Raw genomic sequence first — 20,024 nt, 5'->3', positions numbered from 1 at the left:
CCTCCCACACAGAAAACCAGTTCATCAGGGTGGAGGCGGTGCAGGTGGAATCCACGGGCTTAAAGAGATAATAATAGACTGGTGTGGGCCTTACTGTTGATTCAGTTGGACAGCAGCACCCAGGAGACAGGCAGAGAGAGAGAGAGAGACTCCCAGCATTGGCTTTCTTTCACTTTCCCTTCAACATGGCATGTCTATGAGGCTTTCTCTTCCTCTCTCTTCCCCCCGTCTGTCTCCTTCTGTCCATCTCAGGACTCTCTGCCTCCCATTGTGTGCTCTCCTCTAAACATATGCCTCCCGCTATCACTATCCGTCAGTCAACAAGGGGGAAGGACAAAGGGGCGTTGACCTCATCAGTCTCACCGGCTTATTTTCAACGGCTTGTAATTAAGATCTTGGCTGAAAAACAGCAATTTAACCCATGATTCTTTTGTGAGCAGTTTTTTTTTTCAGTCATTTCTCCTTCCTTTTTATAGCAGAAGCCCCTGGGCTCCTTTGTAAGACATTAACAAATTAGGCAGCCGAAGACACTGTGCATTAAGGGGGATACGTTATTAGGCCTCTAAGAACTTGGAACACTTCATCTTAAAAATGTGTGTTTAGCCTTGATGATGTGGTTAATGGGCACTGTAGACTACCGTACATGTAGATCAACTGGAAGAGTAACTATTTATAGATGTAGAAATAAAAGATTGATTCTTTGTCAATGGTTAACATGTGTACACGTGGCCTTGTGCACACTCGGGTGAATAAAACACATTTTAAACACACTAATTGAAAGAAAATGACCTTCCTGTTAGTTGAGGAAACCATTTTCAAAGCACTGTAGTATGTATTTAAAAAAGGACGACATGAAAAGATAAAGGCAAGTTCATTATTTATAAGTATTTCCATATATAGCATACACAGAAACCCACCTGTGTCAGTACTAAGATATTTTAATTTATTTTAAAAAGCACAACCTTTTTTTTCTTTTCTTTATAAAATCAAGTGTGTTGATGTAGAATCTATATTTCAATAAGCAGCATATTTCTAATTTCTTAATGTAATTAAAGGTGGGGTATGTAATTCGCTTCGGAAACACTTTTTGTTATATTCCATGGAATGCTCTTAACATCCCGATAGCAATGAATATAATAAATGCTTTGACAATAAATACATTAAAACATGTCATCTGTGGAAGCCGTGACGCTGTAAAAAGCACAACCAATCATCTGAGCCGGCCCGGCTAAAATAACTGGATGGCCTACCTGCCTGTCAGCCTTCCATCTGGGCACAAACTTATCTCGTGCCCTCATTGGTCATGTGCGCGTTCGTGTGTGTTGGAGGAGGGGCTCTGTGAGGAAGTCTGAAGGAAGAGGCAGATTTTTTCCGGTTGTGTATTTTCAAATTCTAGCGCACTCGAACTGGTTTCTCCAAAATTACCTCCCCCACCTTTAAGGTTAACAAGTTTGTAATATTATTAATTAAATAGCTTTGGTAAAATCGCTTGCCACTGCAGAATGACTTGTGAGTTTCAACAGAGAAATCTACTGTCTGCACACGGCCTGATTTCTCTGCAGTAATCTACATTTTAGGACAGGAGATTGTCAAGGTTGAGCGAAGCAGGCAGGACCCAAATTCAGATTTCACTGAAAAAACACCTTTTTATTCCAAGGTCAAAATGGAAACAAAAACGAACTATTCCCCGTGAACACAGTCAAGATACACAAGGAACTCACAAAGACTAACAGAAAACACAGAACCTAAATGCACACAGGACTAATCAAACAAACAAGAGACAGGTGAGGAAGGAGGAGAAAACACAGGGGCACCAGGTGAACACAATCGGGTAATCAGGAAGGAGGGAAAACAGACAGAAAGCAACAGGCAAGACAGGGGGTGAACACTTTTCAAAATAAAACAGGAAACCAAAGACAGAAAAAGACAAGACAAAACACAACGCAGACAGATGGTGACAGAGATAACCAAACATCACTCTTTTACAAAGAAGTGTTTACAGAAGAGCTCTGAAATGAGCATATGAGAAAAAGGTCACTGGAGGAGCACATGTTCTTATAAAGGATTTATTTCTGGAGTAGGATTTGAAATGTACTCTTAAGGGATGCATCACTGTCAATTCAGACAGATGTTTGTTTCCTTCAGTTTCTTTATTTGCTTAGTGATTACATGTGCAGGTGAGATGAAGAAAAGCCTTGGGAATCACACAAATATTCCTCTCCAGGCAATAAAATCGAAAAGAATATGACAAAAAGCAACAGTGGCAAAAAGTACCGATAACTGGCTTGTTACTGGTGCTATAATGAGTCACTACGATGTAAGGAACATCCAAAAGGCAGACGTGTGCATCCCATAGATATTCACAGTGAGGAGCTGCAGAGTTTTATCTAACCTGGGTCTCTATGGATGTAACATTAGTCTTAATCCTCTGCGTTCAGTCACTCAATATTGACTTTTAAAAGTGATCAAAGCGTACCTTGTTAGGTGGAATTAGCTGGATTTAGCTTGAAAATGAATTTCAAACGGTCGTCTGAGAATGGAATAACACACTCTCTCTCTCTCACGCACACACACACAGCCTTTACATTATATACACAGAGCTTTCTAGAAGAGAGTACCTAAAGCTATATTTTATTTAAGTTGTAAAGCTCCTTTTTTGTTTCTCACTTTGAAGTTGCATCTGTGTGTTTCATGTTTCACCAACACTCATACATACGGAGCAACCCTTACATCTTTGAAAAGACTTTGAAAAGAAATAAAACCATATAAACCAACAAGCAAATCTCCAATCAACACTTTCAAGTGGAAACTAATTATCACAATGAATACATGCATGAACATTTAGGCTACTAAACTGTGAAGTTTGAGGTGCACATTTTGAAAAATAAGCAGCAAATTCACTATCGTGTTTACAGGGAGTTCAGTGATAGTTGAAACAGATCGAGGGACAATTTTACAAGCCTATGAGAGTGTCTGAACCTGGACCTCACCTGCAGACCTCTGAAATGGTATAAAAGGTGGTCATAGTCTCAAACACCATCACTGCACAGACATATTAACTATTCTTTCTGTGGCAATGAGAGACTTATGAACTGCAGCATTCTCCACCTGGTCCTCGACTTGTATTTCCCTATTGTCACCCTGTTTGTTGCAGCCTTGTGTGTGTTTTTTATAAATAAATGCACAACATTACAACACGTACAGACATTCTGCTAATATGGATGGCTGCTGTGAGAGCCGTACATCAAACATTAGTACCGTCCGGGGCTTTGAGCTGCACAGAATCACACAGACTCAGAGTTGCATCAAAGATATGAAACCTCAGCCGGTTACTTTGTCTCGAGAAAAACAGCCAAAGCTCGAAAACATGTTCAAATATTTAATCCTAGTTTAAGATTATTCGAATGTCCATGCGTTTCAAACACATCCATGTCCTCACTGTCAGTACTTTGACCCCCAGCATCCTATCTTCTTTTTTGGCATGTGGATGTTAATGTGAGGTATGGAGATCTGTTAAAGCCAGGGATAGTGTGTGTCTGTGTGTGTGTGTGTGTGTGTGTGTGTGTGTGTGTGTGTGTGTGTGTGTGTGTGTGTGTGTGTGTGTGTGTGTGTGTGTGTGTGTGTGTGGGATTGGGAGGGGGATCACTGCCAACTGACAGGCCCTTCCCAGCTCAGTTTGTTTAAAGGGTTTGTAAAAGCAGCAGCCTTATCTCACCCGCACTGACAAAAGCCTGCCCTCTCCCCCCAAATTAAATTGGACCCATAGCAGTGTGATCAAATCAGCTGGCAGGCGGAAAATCCGGGCCGTCAATCACCGAGGTGTCTGATAAGAGCAGGCAAGGAGTCCCGGTGTGGAAAGCTGTGGGCTCATTCCGCCTCGACACCCGGGCGATAACTCAGAGCAGCAGGCACCCCCGTCCTACACACCTTGCTCCGAGCATCTCGTCACGACCCCTGTGCCCTTTACTCTTTACTCAGATAGACGCTCAGTCACACACACGAACATGAAACACACACACACGCAGCTCTGCCACTCAAACAACTCAGGTAACGTTCACAGAGTTTGTTCTAAAGAAAATCCACACACACTTTTGCTTCCCCCCCCCGTCTAATCTTTTAACACCTTTTCATGTTTTTTTTGTTCTCTGTTCAAGTTTCTAATATCTCCTCTTAGTTTGATTTTTAATATCTGTGTTATTAGCCTTTGTGGTATTTTATGTAATCTTTTTAATTCGAAGATTTTCAATTAATCCACTGAAAAGAGAAAACAAAGAGCTATTGTTGTGTCATTGTCGAGAGTTAAAAAGGCTCTCTTTTTCTCCCCTCTCTCTCTTTCATCTTGCCTATCTCTTTCCCGCTCCCTTTCTCGTGGTCCTCGCTCATCTCTCACCCATTCTTCTCCCCCGTATGTGTTGTTTCCTTTTTTCCAATCTCTCCGACCACTCTCCTCCCGCTCTCTGTTCTCGTCTCAGGCTTTGTGAGTTTTGATAACCCGTCCAGTGCTCAAGCCGCCATCCAGGCCATGAACGGCTTTCAGATAGGCATGAAGAGGCTGAAGGTGCAGCTAAAGCGGCCAAAGGATGCCAACCGACCTTACTGACTCGTCTGCTGTCCATACCCAGGTACGGTAACACCCATACCATAATACAGTGCCATGCCATGATACTATGCGATACCATAATACAGTGCCATGCCATGATACAGTGCCATACCATAATATAGTGTCATACTATAATACATTGCCATGCCATGATACTATGCCAAGCCATGATACTATGCCAAGCCATGATACTATGCCATGTCATGATACTATGCCATGCCATGATACTATGCCATGCCATGATACTATGCCATGTCATGATACTATGCCATGCCATGATACTATGCCATGCCATGATACTATGCCATGTCATGATACTATGCCATGCCATGATACTATGCCATGCCATGATACTATGCCATACCATAATACTATGCCATACCATAATACTATGCCAAGCCATGATACTATGCCAAGCCATGATACTATGCCATGTCATGATACTATGCCATGCCATGATACTATGCCATGTCATGATACTATGCCATGCCATGATACTATGCCATGCCATGATACTATGCCATGCCATGATACTATGCCATGATACTACTCCAAGCCATGATACTATGCCATGCCATGATACTATGCCATGCCATGATACTATGCCATGATACTACTCCAAGCCATGATACTATGCCATGCCATGATACTATGCCATGCCATGATACTATGCCATGCCATGATACTACTCCAAGTCATGATACTATGCCATACCATGATACTATGCCATACCATGATACTATGCCATGCCATGATACAGTGCCATACCATAATATAGTGTCATACTATGATACATTGCCATGCCATGATACTATGCCAAGCCATGATACTATGCCATGCCATGATACTATGCCATGCCATGATACTATGCCATGCCATGATACTATGCCATGCCATGATACTACTCCAAGTCATGATACTATGCCATACCATGATACTATGCCATACCATGATACTATGCCATGTCATGATATTATGACATGCCATGATACTATGCCATGTCATAATACTATGCCATGCCATGCCTGTTCTCAAACTGTACTATTTACTTCAATGGTTTAGTTCGTATCGCTGCCAAATAGGATTTTTCAAGAGAGTATTGGCTGAAATCTGGATCAAATTATTATGTGACAATTATTTCAAATTCAAATCTACTCTATGTATGATCTTTATTTTAACATAGGTGTATCCATCAATTATATAACAAAATAAAATCGAATTTTTAACATGAAATTCATTTTAAATCAAGTCATAGGCAACTTTTTTTAGTTGTTTGGACTGTAACTGTACATCCAGGGCAAGTCGGAAATAAACCTACAAGAATCCTCCAGTCTTGCGAACAATAGAAACCCCCATCACAACCCATTAGCAAAGAAAATACTCATTGTGGAAATGTACATAAACTAATATGACAGACTAATGAAACAACACAACGGATGAATTATCCAGTTAAATATTAAATGTGGTCAAATAGGGAAGCAGTTAAAATCCAAAATGTGGTAGTCAAAATCTGACTCTGTCACAAGGAGCGAGACATTTTAAGATATTTTTAGGTTAACGTTTTATTTAGGATATTAGCCAGGGAGGCTTAAGAGTTTGAAGACGGCACAGGCTGTCTTCACTTAGGCTCCACTTAATGTGTTTGTTTCTTCTGATGTTTGAAAATAAATGTTTACCTGCAGGGGAAGCCGTGCATAATTACCCATCCACTGAGGGTGGTGATGAGAATCGATGCAAGTTGAGCCACAAGTTAGCAGTTTGTTCACTCCTATGATAGCTTTAATCAGATTTCTGTCAGCTTCTTAGCAACATCTAAAGGTGTTGTCAGTTAAATATTTACTTATGGGAGCATTCATCAGGGAGCCGCACAATGATAGTATATTTTTAGTATAACAACCTTTTACAGAACTACTAATGAGCATGATGAGTGGTTCCTACACACAAAAAAAACGAAATATGTTTAATGTAAAAGCACTTAAACATGATTATGCACTTGTATAATGGTGGTAAACAGCACAAACCACAGTTAGCACTATTTGGTTAGTTCAAGTAATACTTCACTAAACTCTCCTTTAAATGAAAGTTCCACTTTAAATGTTGTGTATCTCATCGTGAACTGTGACATCGTTTATCAATCAATTTTCATTTAGTCATCCAATTAACAGTATTTTCTCATATCTCATTTTAATTGTAATGTTAGGGTTACTGTTAATGATTTTACCATGGTTACAAATAAATACAAATAAACTAGACAGAAACACATTGTATTTCTAACGCCTAATTAAATGCTAATGTGTTATTTTGCTCAGGAAAAAGTATTCAAAAGGATTGTTAAAGTTCAAACTCATTTTGCCAGTATTTAAATATTCACAGCAACATTGTTAATTTAATTCAACTCAACAATTTCAATTATAATATACTTAAATCCAGTTTATTGTGACAAAATAGCACTGAATTATGCCAACATGTATCTGCTCTTCCTAACTTTTTAATCAGTCAGTATCCACTAACAGAGAATAACAAACAATAGCTCTTAAAACCAGGTATATTCAATGCCTAACAATTCCTCGTTTGGACCTTTACAAAGTCAAAGCTTTCCTACTAAATAATAAAAAGAAAGCTTCACTTTAAAGTGGCACCATCCTTCAATGAAGACTCATTTCACAGTGTCAGGCTTGATTCAAAAGAATCATCCCCCATCTGTTACAAAGTGCAGCTGCCAGTGCAAAATAATATAGATGCTTCCTCTCTCCGCTCAATTGGCCAGACAACTTTTCATTACAATAACATACGCCTGGATTATATTCCTCCATAAATAAAAGCATGGTAATACCGTTTGTTTGTTTTAGATGTGACTCCTTAAAAGCCACAAGATGGCATTAATGGAAGGTGGTGTGCAATACAAATGATAGATGCCTCCTTTATCTCTTGCTTGATAGCGTTTGAATGGAGTCGTGTCCTGCTAATTGAGGAGAAGCTTTCAAAGCACCCTGAGAAGAGAGAAGGGGGGGGGGGGGGGGGATTTGAATTTAGCACATCAATGGGGAACAAATGGAAACTATCCTGCTACAGCGCTGAACGACAGGGCAGCCATTGAAATGTACTCTGGATGTCGCCGAGTACAGACATTTCCAACAATAATGTTCTGTCACTATATCAGGAAGTGTGTGTGTGTGCTTGTCGGTGTGTGTGTGTGTGTGTGTGTGTGTGTGTGTGTGTGTGTGTGTGTGTGTGTGTGTGTGTGTGTGTGTGTGTGTGTGTGTGTGTGTGTGTGTGTGTGTGTGTGTGTGTGTGTGTGTGTGTGTGTGTGTGTGTGTGTGTGTGTGTGTGTGTTTTCATGTCCTCCTTCGTCTCTGGTCTGGTACAATTCATCTGTGTTTTTCTTCTGTTATTACACCACTTCTATTGTTTGAGTTAAGGAAAAGCAATAGACCAAATCCAAGAGCAATCACATGAAAACATTAAAGAAAAAAGACCCCAGTGGTGCTCCTAAAGCCAGCTCCTGGTTTATAGATTCTTTAAAAAACCATGAGGGATCGAACATAAAGAAGTTGGATTTGACAAATTGAACCAATCTACTTTTAGGCATATTTTTCTCTTCTCATGAATTGCCTTGTATTGTGGAAGACGGTACATTGAGTTTTTGAGCAAAACACTGAAATAAGTTCAACTGTAACTGTTTAATTTTCTAGAATGAACTGCATTATGATGATGACATTTTTTTTTCGTGTTCCTTAGGTATAAAACTTCAATATGTAGATAAGTTCAGAAGCCCCCATTTCTTCTCTCTCATACTGACGATTCGCTTTGAAGTTGAATTAAAAACACGATCAGACAGCATTCTCTCCTGCTGGTCTCAGGAGCCCTGCTACTCTGAAATTGCGTTCTGTGTCTTAAAGATAAACTTAATGCAAAAAAAAAAAGCCGAAGCCCTCACTGTACGGCCACCCTCATGGCAAACAATGCAAGGCAAATCCAATTACTGTAGACAGGACAAGTTTCTGAAATTTGCATTCCTGCCTTAAGGGTTATCTTTGAGAATATAAAAACATCTATTCAACCTTTTAACCTGCAAATGTTGTCAGCCTGAGAAGACTTCACAACGCACAAAAAAATACCCTTTTTTGTGTTGAAGATTATGTGTTCTGTTATTTCTGTTTTACTTGTCAATTTCAGTTTTTATGGTAATGACCATAATAACCTCATTTGATTTATCAGGCAGAATAAGTGAGAGTGTGGAATACGTGTGGAAAGGGTGCTTTGAATTATGACGTTAAGGAAGAGAAAATCCCACTGTTTCTTTCCTTCTTTTGCACCCCCACCAACCTGGCAACCTGACCAACCAATCACAGTGTGAGGTGGCCTTTCTCCGCTATAGCCACCTCCCACCCACACCTGTCATGGGGCCAAGTTCCCACAGCTGTAAGTTGAACCCATGGTGTCATTTTCTTTTGGATGACGTCATGTGGTGGGACTGTGACTGCGTTGCATGACGTGGCGTTGATTGATATCTCTAAACTCTATCTCTTCTGCCCTCCGTTTTAAATATATATAAATATATATATACTGTATTTTGTATATTGGCAGTTTGTGGAGTGCAGTAAAACGATGCCTTTCTTGGCTGTTGTACTTAATGTAACTGACGTGCTAAATGGTTGGTTGATTATAACTGGAAGTGGCCTTTAACCCTTTGTGCTATTGTACCGTGTGCCCTTGTGATGTTTTACTTTCTCTTGTGGGGTCCATGTGTATGGATGTACTGTATTTTCTATTTCTCTATTTCTTCACATTCACGTCAACCGTGTTTTTTCTCCAGCAAACTTTATTTTTTTTATTTTTTATTAATAGTCTGAATCTCTTTAAAAAGGACAATTTTCTGGCCCCGATCGACAGCTGTTTAGTTGAGATGCCAGGATGACCCTATGTTTGTGTAGCCAATTAAATCTCCAGCATTCATGCAGAGAGCAACGGCAAATGTTGACACTCCACTTCTCCGTGGATTCCATCTGCACAGGGAGTACTTCTGCAAGATTGTTTTGTTTGCCTAACATGAGAATCGCTTCCCATGTATTTATTTATGAGGATGCAAACCAATTACGCCGTGATAGCAGAGCTGCAGGCAGCACTGCAGACCCACATGGCCAAAATATGTCCAGCGTACTGTACACACAGACGTATAAGTAAGAGCAAAAATGATGAGTATTTGCTGTTGCTTTTAGAAGGATTATGCCACCAGATAAATTAGTGCTTATGTTTTACTTGCTTGTATCTGAGATAATTGTCTGTTTAAAAAAGACAAGGCAGTTAACAGCTTCACAGTGAAAAGCTCCTTTCTTAGCAAGTGAGTTTGTTTCCATTCCTCCAGGCCAAACCCTGATAAGAGTTAGTCGTTTTCATCGAACTCGTACAGCCCCATTCTTTCAGAAGCCCTGCAGGCGACTCTCCCTCCCGTAGTCTATCCAATGAACACAGGAGGGGTGTCTAGCAGGAGAAAACGGGAGGGATAAGGTCTTTCTGGCATCATAACTGCAAGGTGCCTTTTTTATGGAGCCATCTAAGTAGGTGGCTGTTTGGCAGGAGGGCTGTGACAAAAAGCTTGTGAAAAAAAGGAACTGAATTCTTTATTATCTGACGAAGTTGGAGGGTGAAATACTTGGGAGGTTTTCCAAGAGGCTGTTTACTTGAGGGGGAGAAAAAAAAAAATCTACTTTAAAGCCACTGTATATTTCTTCTTCTCTGTGGTGGATGAATATAGCGCCAGTGGCTTATAAAAGAGGGCATCTGTAATTGTGACGGTTAGTGCTTTATGCTGCTAATGGCCGGGGCTCGCTTTGGCACACATAAGAAATAAGCTAGAATCTCCGCTCTCACATCTTAAAAGCAGATCTATTATGAAACTGTAACAAGCTCATTTACAGGAATGGAGCGGTAGAACAAAGAGCGTCTGGGCGCGCGTGTTCCCATCACAAAGTCAGTCCCTTTCATGTTCGCTCCCGGAGAGTGATTTGCTGTGATTTCATAGCCTTTCTTCACCTGCATCATAGCTCACAACATATTAGAGATGATAGGCTGTACACTAGATCTTTTGTATCCAAAGGTCTGCAGCACGGACACTTATAGTGACAGTCGACACAAAGGCGGATGCTCGATAGGCTTTCCGTGGTATCCTCATTACAGGCAATTTCTTCAAACATCTATTTCTTTTTTTTCTTTTATATGGTACAACCATCAGTTTTTCTGTCATAATCATTACTCGCACTCGTCTTGTTTTCTTTATGTTTCCTTCGTGTTCTTTTGGTAGTTTGTTTGTAATGAATTAACAACAAGACGAATGACAGCAACATCTCGGGCAACACTCGGCTGTGTTTCTTTCCATGCAGGGAGATGTAGTCGGTTTAAATTAGGCCTCCCTTGGATTAGTGCTGTCACAGTGTAGATGTCTGTTCCATATGGTTAAAACACAAATCTCCCACCCCACCTCTAGCCCACTTATTTCTGGTTTTGATTGACACACTCCTCTTTTTTTTTTCTTCTCCTCCCCGTCTGTTTCTCATGCTGTTGGCTGTGCCTGTCAGTCTGTGTGATAACCAGGAGCCAGCAACCCCGAGCATGTTTGCCGCAGCCTCACTAAATCCACTCTCCTTATTCTCCCCTCTCTTTCAACCTACCTCTCGCTCTGTCTCTGTGTCACAGGATGAAGGGCCACAACACCTTATTTCCACAAGTGCAGTAAAAGTACAAAGACTTCTTGCTCTGCTACATATCATGAAGGAAGGGTGGTCCCTTGATCCTGCTGAAAACCCGCTGAAAGATTGGGTGGCTGAGAAAAAGGATCCCAGAGTTGTTGTTCTTTCCTTTTCTTTTTTCTTTCTTCGCACATGCCTCTTTTTTCCCTGTTTTGCTTTGGCGTCTGTGGAAGAAGATTTTTTGCAGAGACCAACTTTTTGCTGCTGTTTTTTAGACATGATGGGGGGAAAAAACCTTTATAGACTCATTATGCTCAAAGCATGCATACTGACACAGGATATAGATAAACACACATAACAAACAAGACATACACATTTGAAGATACTACACTTAAAAAACAATGAAAAATGAAAAAAATGAAAAACTTTGTACATGTATAAATACGTGCAAATGCCAACTCAAAGACGCAAACACGTGCGTGTGCGCACACACAAACACACACAAACACACACACCAGCCTGCTGCCATTTTGGTTTTTGTGCCTACACAGGTGTTGTGCTCTGTGACAGGGCGAGCTCTGGATCAAAGAAGAAGAGGGAGAAGAAGAGGAAGAGGAGGGAGAGGAGAATCCAGGATAATTTACATGCATCATTCCTTAGGAAATAGGGACCAAAGGACTAAACGCTTTTTAAAAGAATATAAATATATAAATATATAAATATATATTTAAAAACTCATACCTTGTAGCTGCAAGTATTACAATTTACTCGTAGTCAAAAAAATCATTAAATCAATATCCAGTGGCCTACTGTAAGTATGAATAAAAGAAAATGGAAATAATGTATAAAAAAAGAAATGGCATCGTAGTATAGGGGATGATCTTTTGCTCTGGATGCTGATTTAGCGCCAGGTTGTAGTATAGTAAAGTAGATTAGAAAAACAATGTAGATTTGCTAACTTTTGCTGTTGTTTAAAAAAAATACTTGAAGTCGTAATGAAAAGTGGGCAAAAGTGAAGGAAAATGGAAAACATTCATCCGCCCCTGTACGCAACGAGTCTCTTTCTCTTGGATGTTAAGGTATCAGCCACTGGATATCTCGCTCATCATGATGTTTAAGTCACCGCACTCTCTGACAGCTATGAACAGACTGTTCTGGAAGAAAAAAAAGAATGCTGAGAGTGTAAAAAAAAAGAAGACAGAACTAACTCATGTCTGTGCTGGACAGGGTGTGCAGACGTCTGAGGCTTCTCACCGGCCTTTGTGTTCAAGCGACAATCCACTGTAAAGACCAAGCAAATGGACATGGGGTGTGTTTTTCTTTTTTTTCTTGACCTTTTGTATTGCAACAAGGAGAGTGAATTATGAAGCCACAAGTTGTTAAGGGGTAATGGTTCTACTTAGAGAGATGGACAAATGGACGGTCATGAGGGCAACAGAAGGTGACAGCTACTGAAACTGCCAGCAGAATGAACTCAGTATACAAATGAAATGGCCCTTAGGAAATCTGTCAGAAAAAACGAAGTATGCCTGGTGTACACAAGCAGGACAATAACTGACAGGCCAAGGATACACACTATGTGTCCACTGGATCAGCTGCAAAACCCGGATACATTTCACCTCCTGTCTCCTTGCAGAGAAACACTCCCTGAAGACAAACTATTTACGGTATCAATGGCAAGGAAGTGCAGGCTTTTAGAGCTAATTTTGCTCTGTCAAATATAATGTAAATTCCTCTATTAACATGTTCCCCGCCCTGCTTTTCTTCATGTATTATACAAAGAGCCAACGCTTAAACAGACAATATTTAAACTCCATTATTCAGCTCGCTTGTAGCCTCCCTGACACCGACGCCAGGCAGGACAGAGAAAAGCACTCCACTTCTGTCATGTCCTGATTTAAAGCCTTTGTTTTGACTGTTTTAGAGCTCTGGATGCAGGCTCTTCTCTAAAAAGCAGATCAATATGTTTGGCATGAGTCTAGAGGGAGGAGCGATGCTGCTTCAGTCACTCTCAACACTTCCCAATTTTCTCACCAGCTCACATCCGTACACCAGCCCTTTGAGCGGTGGCAGCTGGCGGTAAGAGGCATGGCTAGGCAAGGAGGGAAGGAGGGGAAGAGAGGAAGTCAACAACCAAACATGACATCAGGATCTTTCAGACATATGCTTCTAGGATAAAGGCCAATGACTTAATCTGGAAATGTAGAAGCTGTAAACAAGCTCCTGGTGGCAAACACTATATGTGCTTTTGAAAAACAGGGTTAAAACGTTTAGAAATTAGGCTCAAATCCAACCAATTCCTATTTACTACTGAGACTAATAAAGGTATTCTGATTCTGACTCTCCTCCTTGCCATTCCATCCTTTTTACCGCTAGCTTTGCTCAGAGAGAAATATAAAAAATCACTGAAGGAGGGACTGAAACATGTGCCAGCCAATAGCTAAATGCACCGCTCTTCTTGGAGATTTACATAAGCGGAAGGTTTTAATTTGATATCAACGTGCCATATAACCCCCTCTCTTTCCGGTGTCCTAAGAGCAGCCATGCCTTTCTAAACCTCTGTGCAACTGTTCAGCAGCTCTCTCCCCTTGGAACAGCATTTTTCAAACCTGGCTAATGTCTGCGCTCACTACCCTTCAATTATCTCCTGCACCGTATTAGACATGCTATTTCACCTTTCCCTCTAATCACAGTGTAATCACCAGCCTCTATACATTAGCAGCAACCAAGTGAAAAATCACCGGGATAATCACTTGGACCAAATGAAGGGAGAGATGGTCCCCTGCATGCACGTGGATGACAGAAGGAAGATTAGAGAGAATTATGTTTGTGCCTTCTCCCTGGCAAGGCTGCTGACAGCTGACCTGGCACCAATAACACTGCGAAATGTACTCAAAGCGGCAAAGGAAGATGTGGGATAAAACCTTCCATGTCATAGCAAGGTGTTTAAAAAGGAGATTAGCAAAAACTAAAAGAGAAAGCTGGACGATACAACCATATTCTTCAAACACTCAAATTGGGTCAAAACCAACAATTTAGACGAAAATCTGCAATTCTTAAGAAGTATCTTCATCTCTTTTTATTTCACAAAATGTAATTGTTTAATAAATACACGCATATACAATTATTGCAAAGCACCTGAAAGAATATTTTAGAAGCACAGTACTTCTTTAGTTTGACATTTGTGGCCATTAAAACACAGCTTTTTAAACATGGTATTCAAATAAAAAGTAGAGTAGCCCTCCCATTCAGCGATTAATTGGAAGCTATAGTGGAAATGCAGTAAGCTAAATGTTTTGTCGTTGAGTGAAGTGGGTCAAAACAAAGCCATGTTCTGCAAACCGATTTGTGCTCATTCATGTGAAGCTGAACTAATCGATGGGAAATCTAATGTTGCATGAGCAATGACATTTCCTGTGCTTGTCTCTGCCATCTTTAGAATACATTCTGCGAGTGAGGCGCTGTCAGGCTGAACATGAACTCTGCATGCCTGCTCCGCTGATCTCCTCTCTGTCTTATATCTGATGCTGTGTGAGTTCCCTCTGCTAATGGCAGTTTGAGTCCCCAGTGAGCCAAACAAAACCTAGCCTGGTATCCTGCTGTCTGCTTGGCTAACAGTGCAGTGTTCATGTAGCATCAATGCTATGCCAGGGCTAAATTAGGCTTTGTGAAATCAGAATTTCAACACTTTTTAACAATGGTTGCTGTTATAGCTTATACACTCAGGGGAGGGTGTTACTGAGGTGACGTGCATTACAAACAGAGATAGCTCTGAAACCTGCTCGGAAACTACCAAAACATGAAAAGGAAGTAGTCGCCGCCCGCCCTGTCTGTCTACTCTTGTTATAAATCCAGGCCATGTTTCACCTCTAAGAGCAATGATAAACCCAGAAGGCACTAAGCTGTTGCCAAAAAGGATATTGTGTATGTCCTCTAATTTAAAAAGATAAAAAAAGAACATGGCATTTTAACCTAAAGGAATCAGTATGAATCAAATGATTGTGAGAGTAAAACATGCAAAGCAAATCCTTCAAGGCAATGTCAAGTATTATGTCCATACCCCCGAAGCATACAGCTTTTCTTCTCTTCTCACACTGCCTTTTTTTTTTTTTTAGCAATCAGTGATTTAGTGCGCACATATCCAGCACTCTCAGTATGAGCTCACTGCCACTGATGCGTGCACCCACTCTGACCCTGTATTATTAAACGAGAATTTGGGGGGTTTATACATAATATACCCTTTTCCTCAGCTGCCACTACACCACTGCTTATAAGGTCAGTTCTCTAGAGGACCGTGTATCCTTAGAAGGCCGCAGCCAATGGCAGGCGGAGTAGAGAACTGCTGGAGCATGTCTACGAGTCCCCAACCCCCTGGGTGCATAACACTCACCCTAAAATAGCAGAGATTGTCAAGGAAAGGAAGTGAAATGTAATTGACTGAAAGTGGAGAGATAATTAAAGGAACCTGTTGGACAGGAGGGAAGAAATTAATGCCTCTCATTTAATAGCTGCTTTGGGAGAGAGCTTTTCCGTCATTTCACTCACTTTGCAGCGGAGAGGGTTTTGCTGTGGAAATGGGATTTAGTATGGAAAAGGGGTGGAGATTGAAACAGGCACTGGGTGGCGGGGGTGCTTTGTGCTAAACTGACACTCCACAAAATCACTCCCAATGCTCAAGGCATCAGGCGCTATGATGTCATGATTAGTGGAGAGATTCAGAGCCTTGCATTATCCATGATCCTGAGGGAGGTCGGGCAGAATCACATATAAGAAATGAGCCAGCAGAAAGGCAGATGAAACACCTTTGCATGTTTAGTATCGCCATCCAATTCCAACTGACTAACTAACTAACTACAAAGAAACCTGCCATTTTTCGCACAGTGAAACGCTGAAGGTGTCTGATTACATTCAACAACATGGCTGACAGTAATGAAGACTTTTTGTATTCCTTAATGTAAATAGCCTATTAAATACAAAAACAGAGGACGGTTGTATAGCAGCTGGTGTTGAGAATCCCAACTCTGTGGGACAATGATGTCACTATAAAATGTATCCACAGCAGTGCAGGGATCTAGGAGAGTTGTAGTTCCCTTAAGCCCCTTAAGTTTGGGCTCTGAACATGAACAGCATCCTACAACCCTGAGCGTCGGACCAAGGCTTAGGGAAGTGTTTGACTTAGTGTCAAAGCTAAGCCACAGCCCCGAAGTGATCCGTTAATTAAGATTCTGTGTTCACCGACTTGTCATGATTTTTCTGACGGAAGAAAGATCGCCTGTGCGGTAATTGGATTAGTCCATTTGGGGCTGATGAACAGATAGTGACAGTAGAGTTCATCCATCTGCATGCTCACCGCAAAAAACAAAAAAAATGCAAAAAGCATCAGCCATCACGACTACACTTTTTAAAATTCATTAGAAGTGAAAGTTTGGGCTTTTTAAGGAGGTTAGTTTTGCAAAAATGTAAACTCCAGGTTTGTTCGACATGTACATAATTCATTTTCGAGTCACACGGTGGAACCCACATGTACGTGGTTAGGCCACGATTGGAGGAAGGGGAGAAACAAGAGAACATTTGTTGTAGAACCCAGCAGAACCCCCTGCCAGCTCGACCCAATCTGCCACAGCTCTCCTTGACCACACAGCTGCGTTTCTCCTGTACATACAATATAGCTTATTTTTCAATTATGTTGAACCTTCTTTATAAGCCGTACAATAGAACATGTTCAAACGTTTAAAAAAGAAAAAAGAATAGTTAATATATTTCAGTGAAACTAAGAAAAAGGAACCTATGAAATAATTTATCCAAATGATGAAATGATGTTATTTCTTGTATAGTGAAGCACTGATGTTCAAAAATGGGATTTTATACTCATGTTGGTTCTTTTATTTATTTTCTGCTTTGTTATTATCTGCTGAAGCTGGGATAGACCCATTGTCATGAGGTTTATTCGGATATACTTTGATCATTTTTTCTTTATTCTGTTTTTTTTTTGGCTGCACAATCCCTGTATGAAATCCCTCGCGGATGGGCAAGTTCAAAGAGGTCTTTTTTGCTCACAGGAAGCTCTTAAATCAATACAAGAATTAACAAACTGCACTGTAAAATGGATAATTGATGGTACCTGTCATGTGGATTCAGAAAAATGAGTCCAATGCATAACTGGGTTTAAATGAATCAGCATTGCATGTTCAAAAAGAATCTCATTTGAGGCCTTTTGTTGTTTGGAGAAAAAAAAAAAAGACAAAAAAATGTCAAACTTTTCAGTCAGAATGGTTTGAGACCGACGCTGTCATATCTCATTGTCTTTAGGCCATCTATGTAATGTTTTTATCTTGTCTATCTCTATCACAATGTAATTGTTATTTACTTTTTTTCAAAGGGTTGACATATCTGTTCATTTCATCTTCTCTGTTATTACAAAAGAAACGTTTTTTTCCCACAGTTTATCTGATCCCATCCACTGAAGACATTGTACCAACAGTAGATAGCGCCACATTGCTTTATTCCAGTCAGGTTGACTTGTTAACACGAGGAGGGAATTCTGCCTTAAACCCAGCCTGTTCTCTCCGACAGTACTACCTGTGAGCCGCGGTCAGACACACTGTATTCTGGGGATGCCAAATGTACTATCGTAAAAAAAATCTGTTGTGAAGACATCATACACTCCACCAGTCAGTTTTGCCTCAAGCCCATTCTGACACACATTTAGGATGTGGTCACCCACCTCCATTTCCATTGGTTACAAGGACCAAAATGTAAACAGCTAACTGAGCAGTTTGCTCCAATCAAGCATTCAATGAGAGCCTTTAAAGAATTTACATTGAGTTGTAGGTGACTTTGCACCATGTATATTTGTATCATAAATCATTACATTCCCAGCTTCACTATCTAGTTTCATCTATTCATATGTTCTCATGACTTGAACAATCTTTTTTTTTTTGGTTTAAAACAGAGATGTAATTTGAAATAGCGTTGGCTCGGGTCCCTGATTCGGGGTGATATCTCCTATAGTGCTCCTGAACTCTGTAGTTCTCTAGTTCATTATATTCTGCTTAGACTAAAATAAAGCACAGTCCTGTAGAAGATTGAGCCTGCTTTGTCCTTCCTTTTGTATCTATTCACATTGCTTTATTTAATAAATCCTGAAGGTCTGGATCAATCCTGGTGTGCATGCATGACCCTGTTTGCAAAGACTTGAAGCGTTCTCTGTCCTCTTGTCACTTGGATTGTGGAGAGAATGCATTTAGGACATGTCATTGTTTTAATTGAGCTAACAGCGCTAACCATATCCGAATACCAAATTAGATGAGACGGTTAGTAGAAAATCGTTTAAAAAGGGCGAATAATGCATAATAAATGGAAGGGAGATTGGAAGAGGGAGGGGAATAAATTGTGAATTGATTAAAGGGAAATGGATATTCAGCTCTTGTCTCGTGGAGGTGTTACAGTGGAAACAAATTCAGGTGCAATGGCCGTTATCGTCTGTGAATAAGAAACAGGAGGTCAATCGATTAATTAGAGGTTTTCCTCATGCTGCGTTTTATCGACAGAGACGTTACGATAAGGAGAGTCGGGTCACATTGAAGCCCGTGCACGGTCAGTGTCCTTTTTACGGCCCAGTGTCCTCCTCCTCCTCCCTCATTAACCCTCGAGTCTACCAGCAGTCACCAGGCGCCTGAAAACCCATTACAGCGGAAGGAAAAGTCCATAACATATTGTGTCTCGCCACTAACCAGAGCCCACTGTGCACAGCATTTAAAGGTCCCATGTCATGGCCATTTCTACTGATCATAATTCCATTGTTGAGGTCTACTAAAATAGATTTATATTTTGCAATTTTCCAAACCCACATTAGTTTCTCATAGCATCTCTGTATACTATGTGTATTCATTCTCTGTCCTAAACGGCTTGTTGGAGCTCCTGCCCCCCCCCCCCCCCCCCCCCCCTGTGAGCCCTGTGAGCCCAGTGGCCGTCTGCGAGACAGCGAGACACAGCGAAACCCAGCCCGAAACCAGCCCGAGCACACACACACACACACCCGCAGCCTGGCTGGGAGTTTGTGTGTGTGCTCAGACTCACAGCCTCGCCGCGTCCCGCCGTCTCAGGGAGGAGAAATCGGCGGAGCTGCAGCTGAGAAAAGATTGAGTGTGTGTGAGTGAGGAACGTAACGGCTCCGCGGATTGGTCCATTTGGGTATGGGCACGTCACCATACCCAGGAAGAAAACAATGGAAAAAGAGAAATCTCCAACGAGGCGTTCTGGGGCAGCATAGACAGGTATTTTCTGTGTTAAGAGTTTTACTCGCTACAGGGTGTGCTTTGAGGGTTTGTAACTTTGCAGACCGGTTACATGCAGAAAAACCTTCATAACACACAAGAGGACGGGTAATAACCGGAAAAGCATGACATGGGACCTTTAAATTGTTTCCTTGAAAATCAACATGGTCCAACAATTTCCCGCAGCTTCAACTGTCCATCACAAGAAAGGGAAAACATCAAAAGTCCCTGACAGTAATTGTTCCCAGAGCCGAGTATGACACCCCAGGGAGCATCAATGACCAAACCATCCCAAGACACCAGACAACATTTCTTGTTTATGGGCCTCTCCGGTGCGTCCGTGTAGTAGCATTGGTGTGGAAACAGATTTATGGTTGCTAAATTTGCAGGTGATAAAAAGGCCAAGAGTGCCCAGTCGAGGCTCTAACTCTCGACTGTTCACATGTTGACTCCTGTGCAGAG

General features: G+C 41.1%; 1 protein-coding gene across 9 annotated transcripts in view; it reads left to right on the top strand.

Moving 5' to 3' along the window:
* The window catches only part of celf6 (CUGBP Elav-like family member 6), a 144,037-nt gene extending 132,606 nt beyond the window's left edge, over positions 1-11,431 (top strand). For 8 of the 9 annotated variants that reach the window (XM_079666043.1, XM_079666047.1, XM_079666044.1 and 5 more), the window contains 2 exons: positions 4,473-4,622; positions 11,294-11,431. In XM_079666043.1, the coding sequence (XP_079522169.1) occupies positions 4,473-4,600 (128 nt within the window). In that variant the 3' untranslated portion in view covers positions 4,601-4,622; positions 11,294-11,431. Of the gene's footprint in view, positions 1-4,472; positions 4,623-8,952; positions 9,023-11,293 lie in introns of all 9 variants that reach the window. The other variant, XR_013805446.1, reaches the window with a different exon arrangement.
* Positions 11,432-20,024: the final 8,593 nt, after the last annotated feature.

Source organism: Notothenia rossii, assembly GCF_949606895.1.
Source record: "Notothenia rossii genome assembly, chromosome: 2".
Lineage (NCBI taxonomy): Eukaryota > Metazoa > Chordata > Actinopteri > Perciformes > Nototheniidae > Notothenia > Notothenia rossii.
The sequence above is the reverse complement of the archived record's forward strand: the minus strand, read 5'-3'. Positions and strand labels throughout refer to the sequence as shown.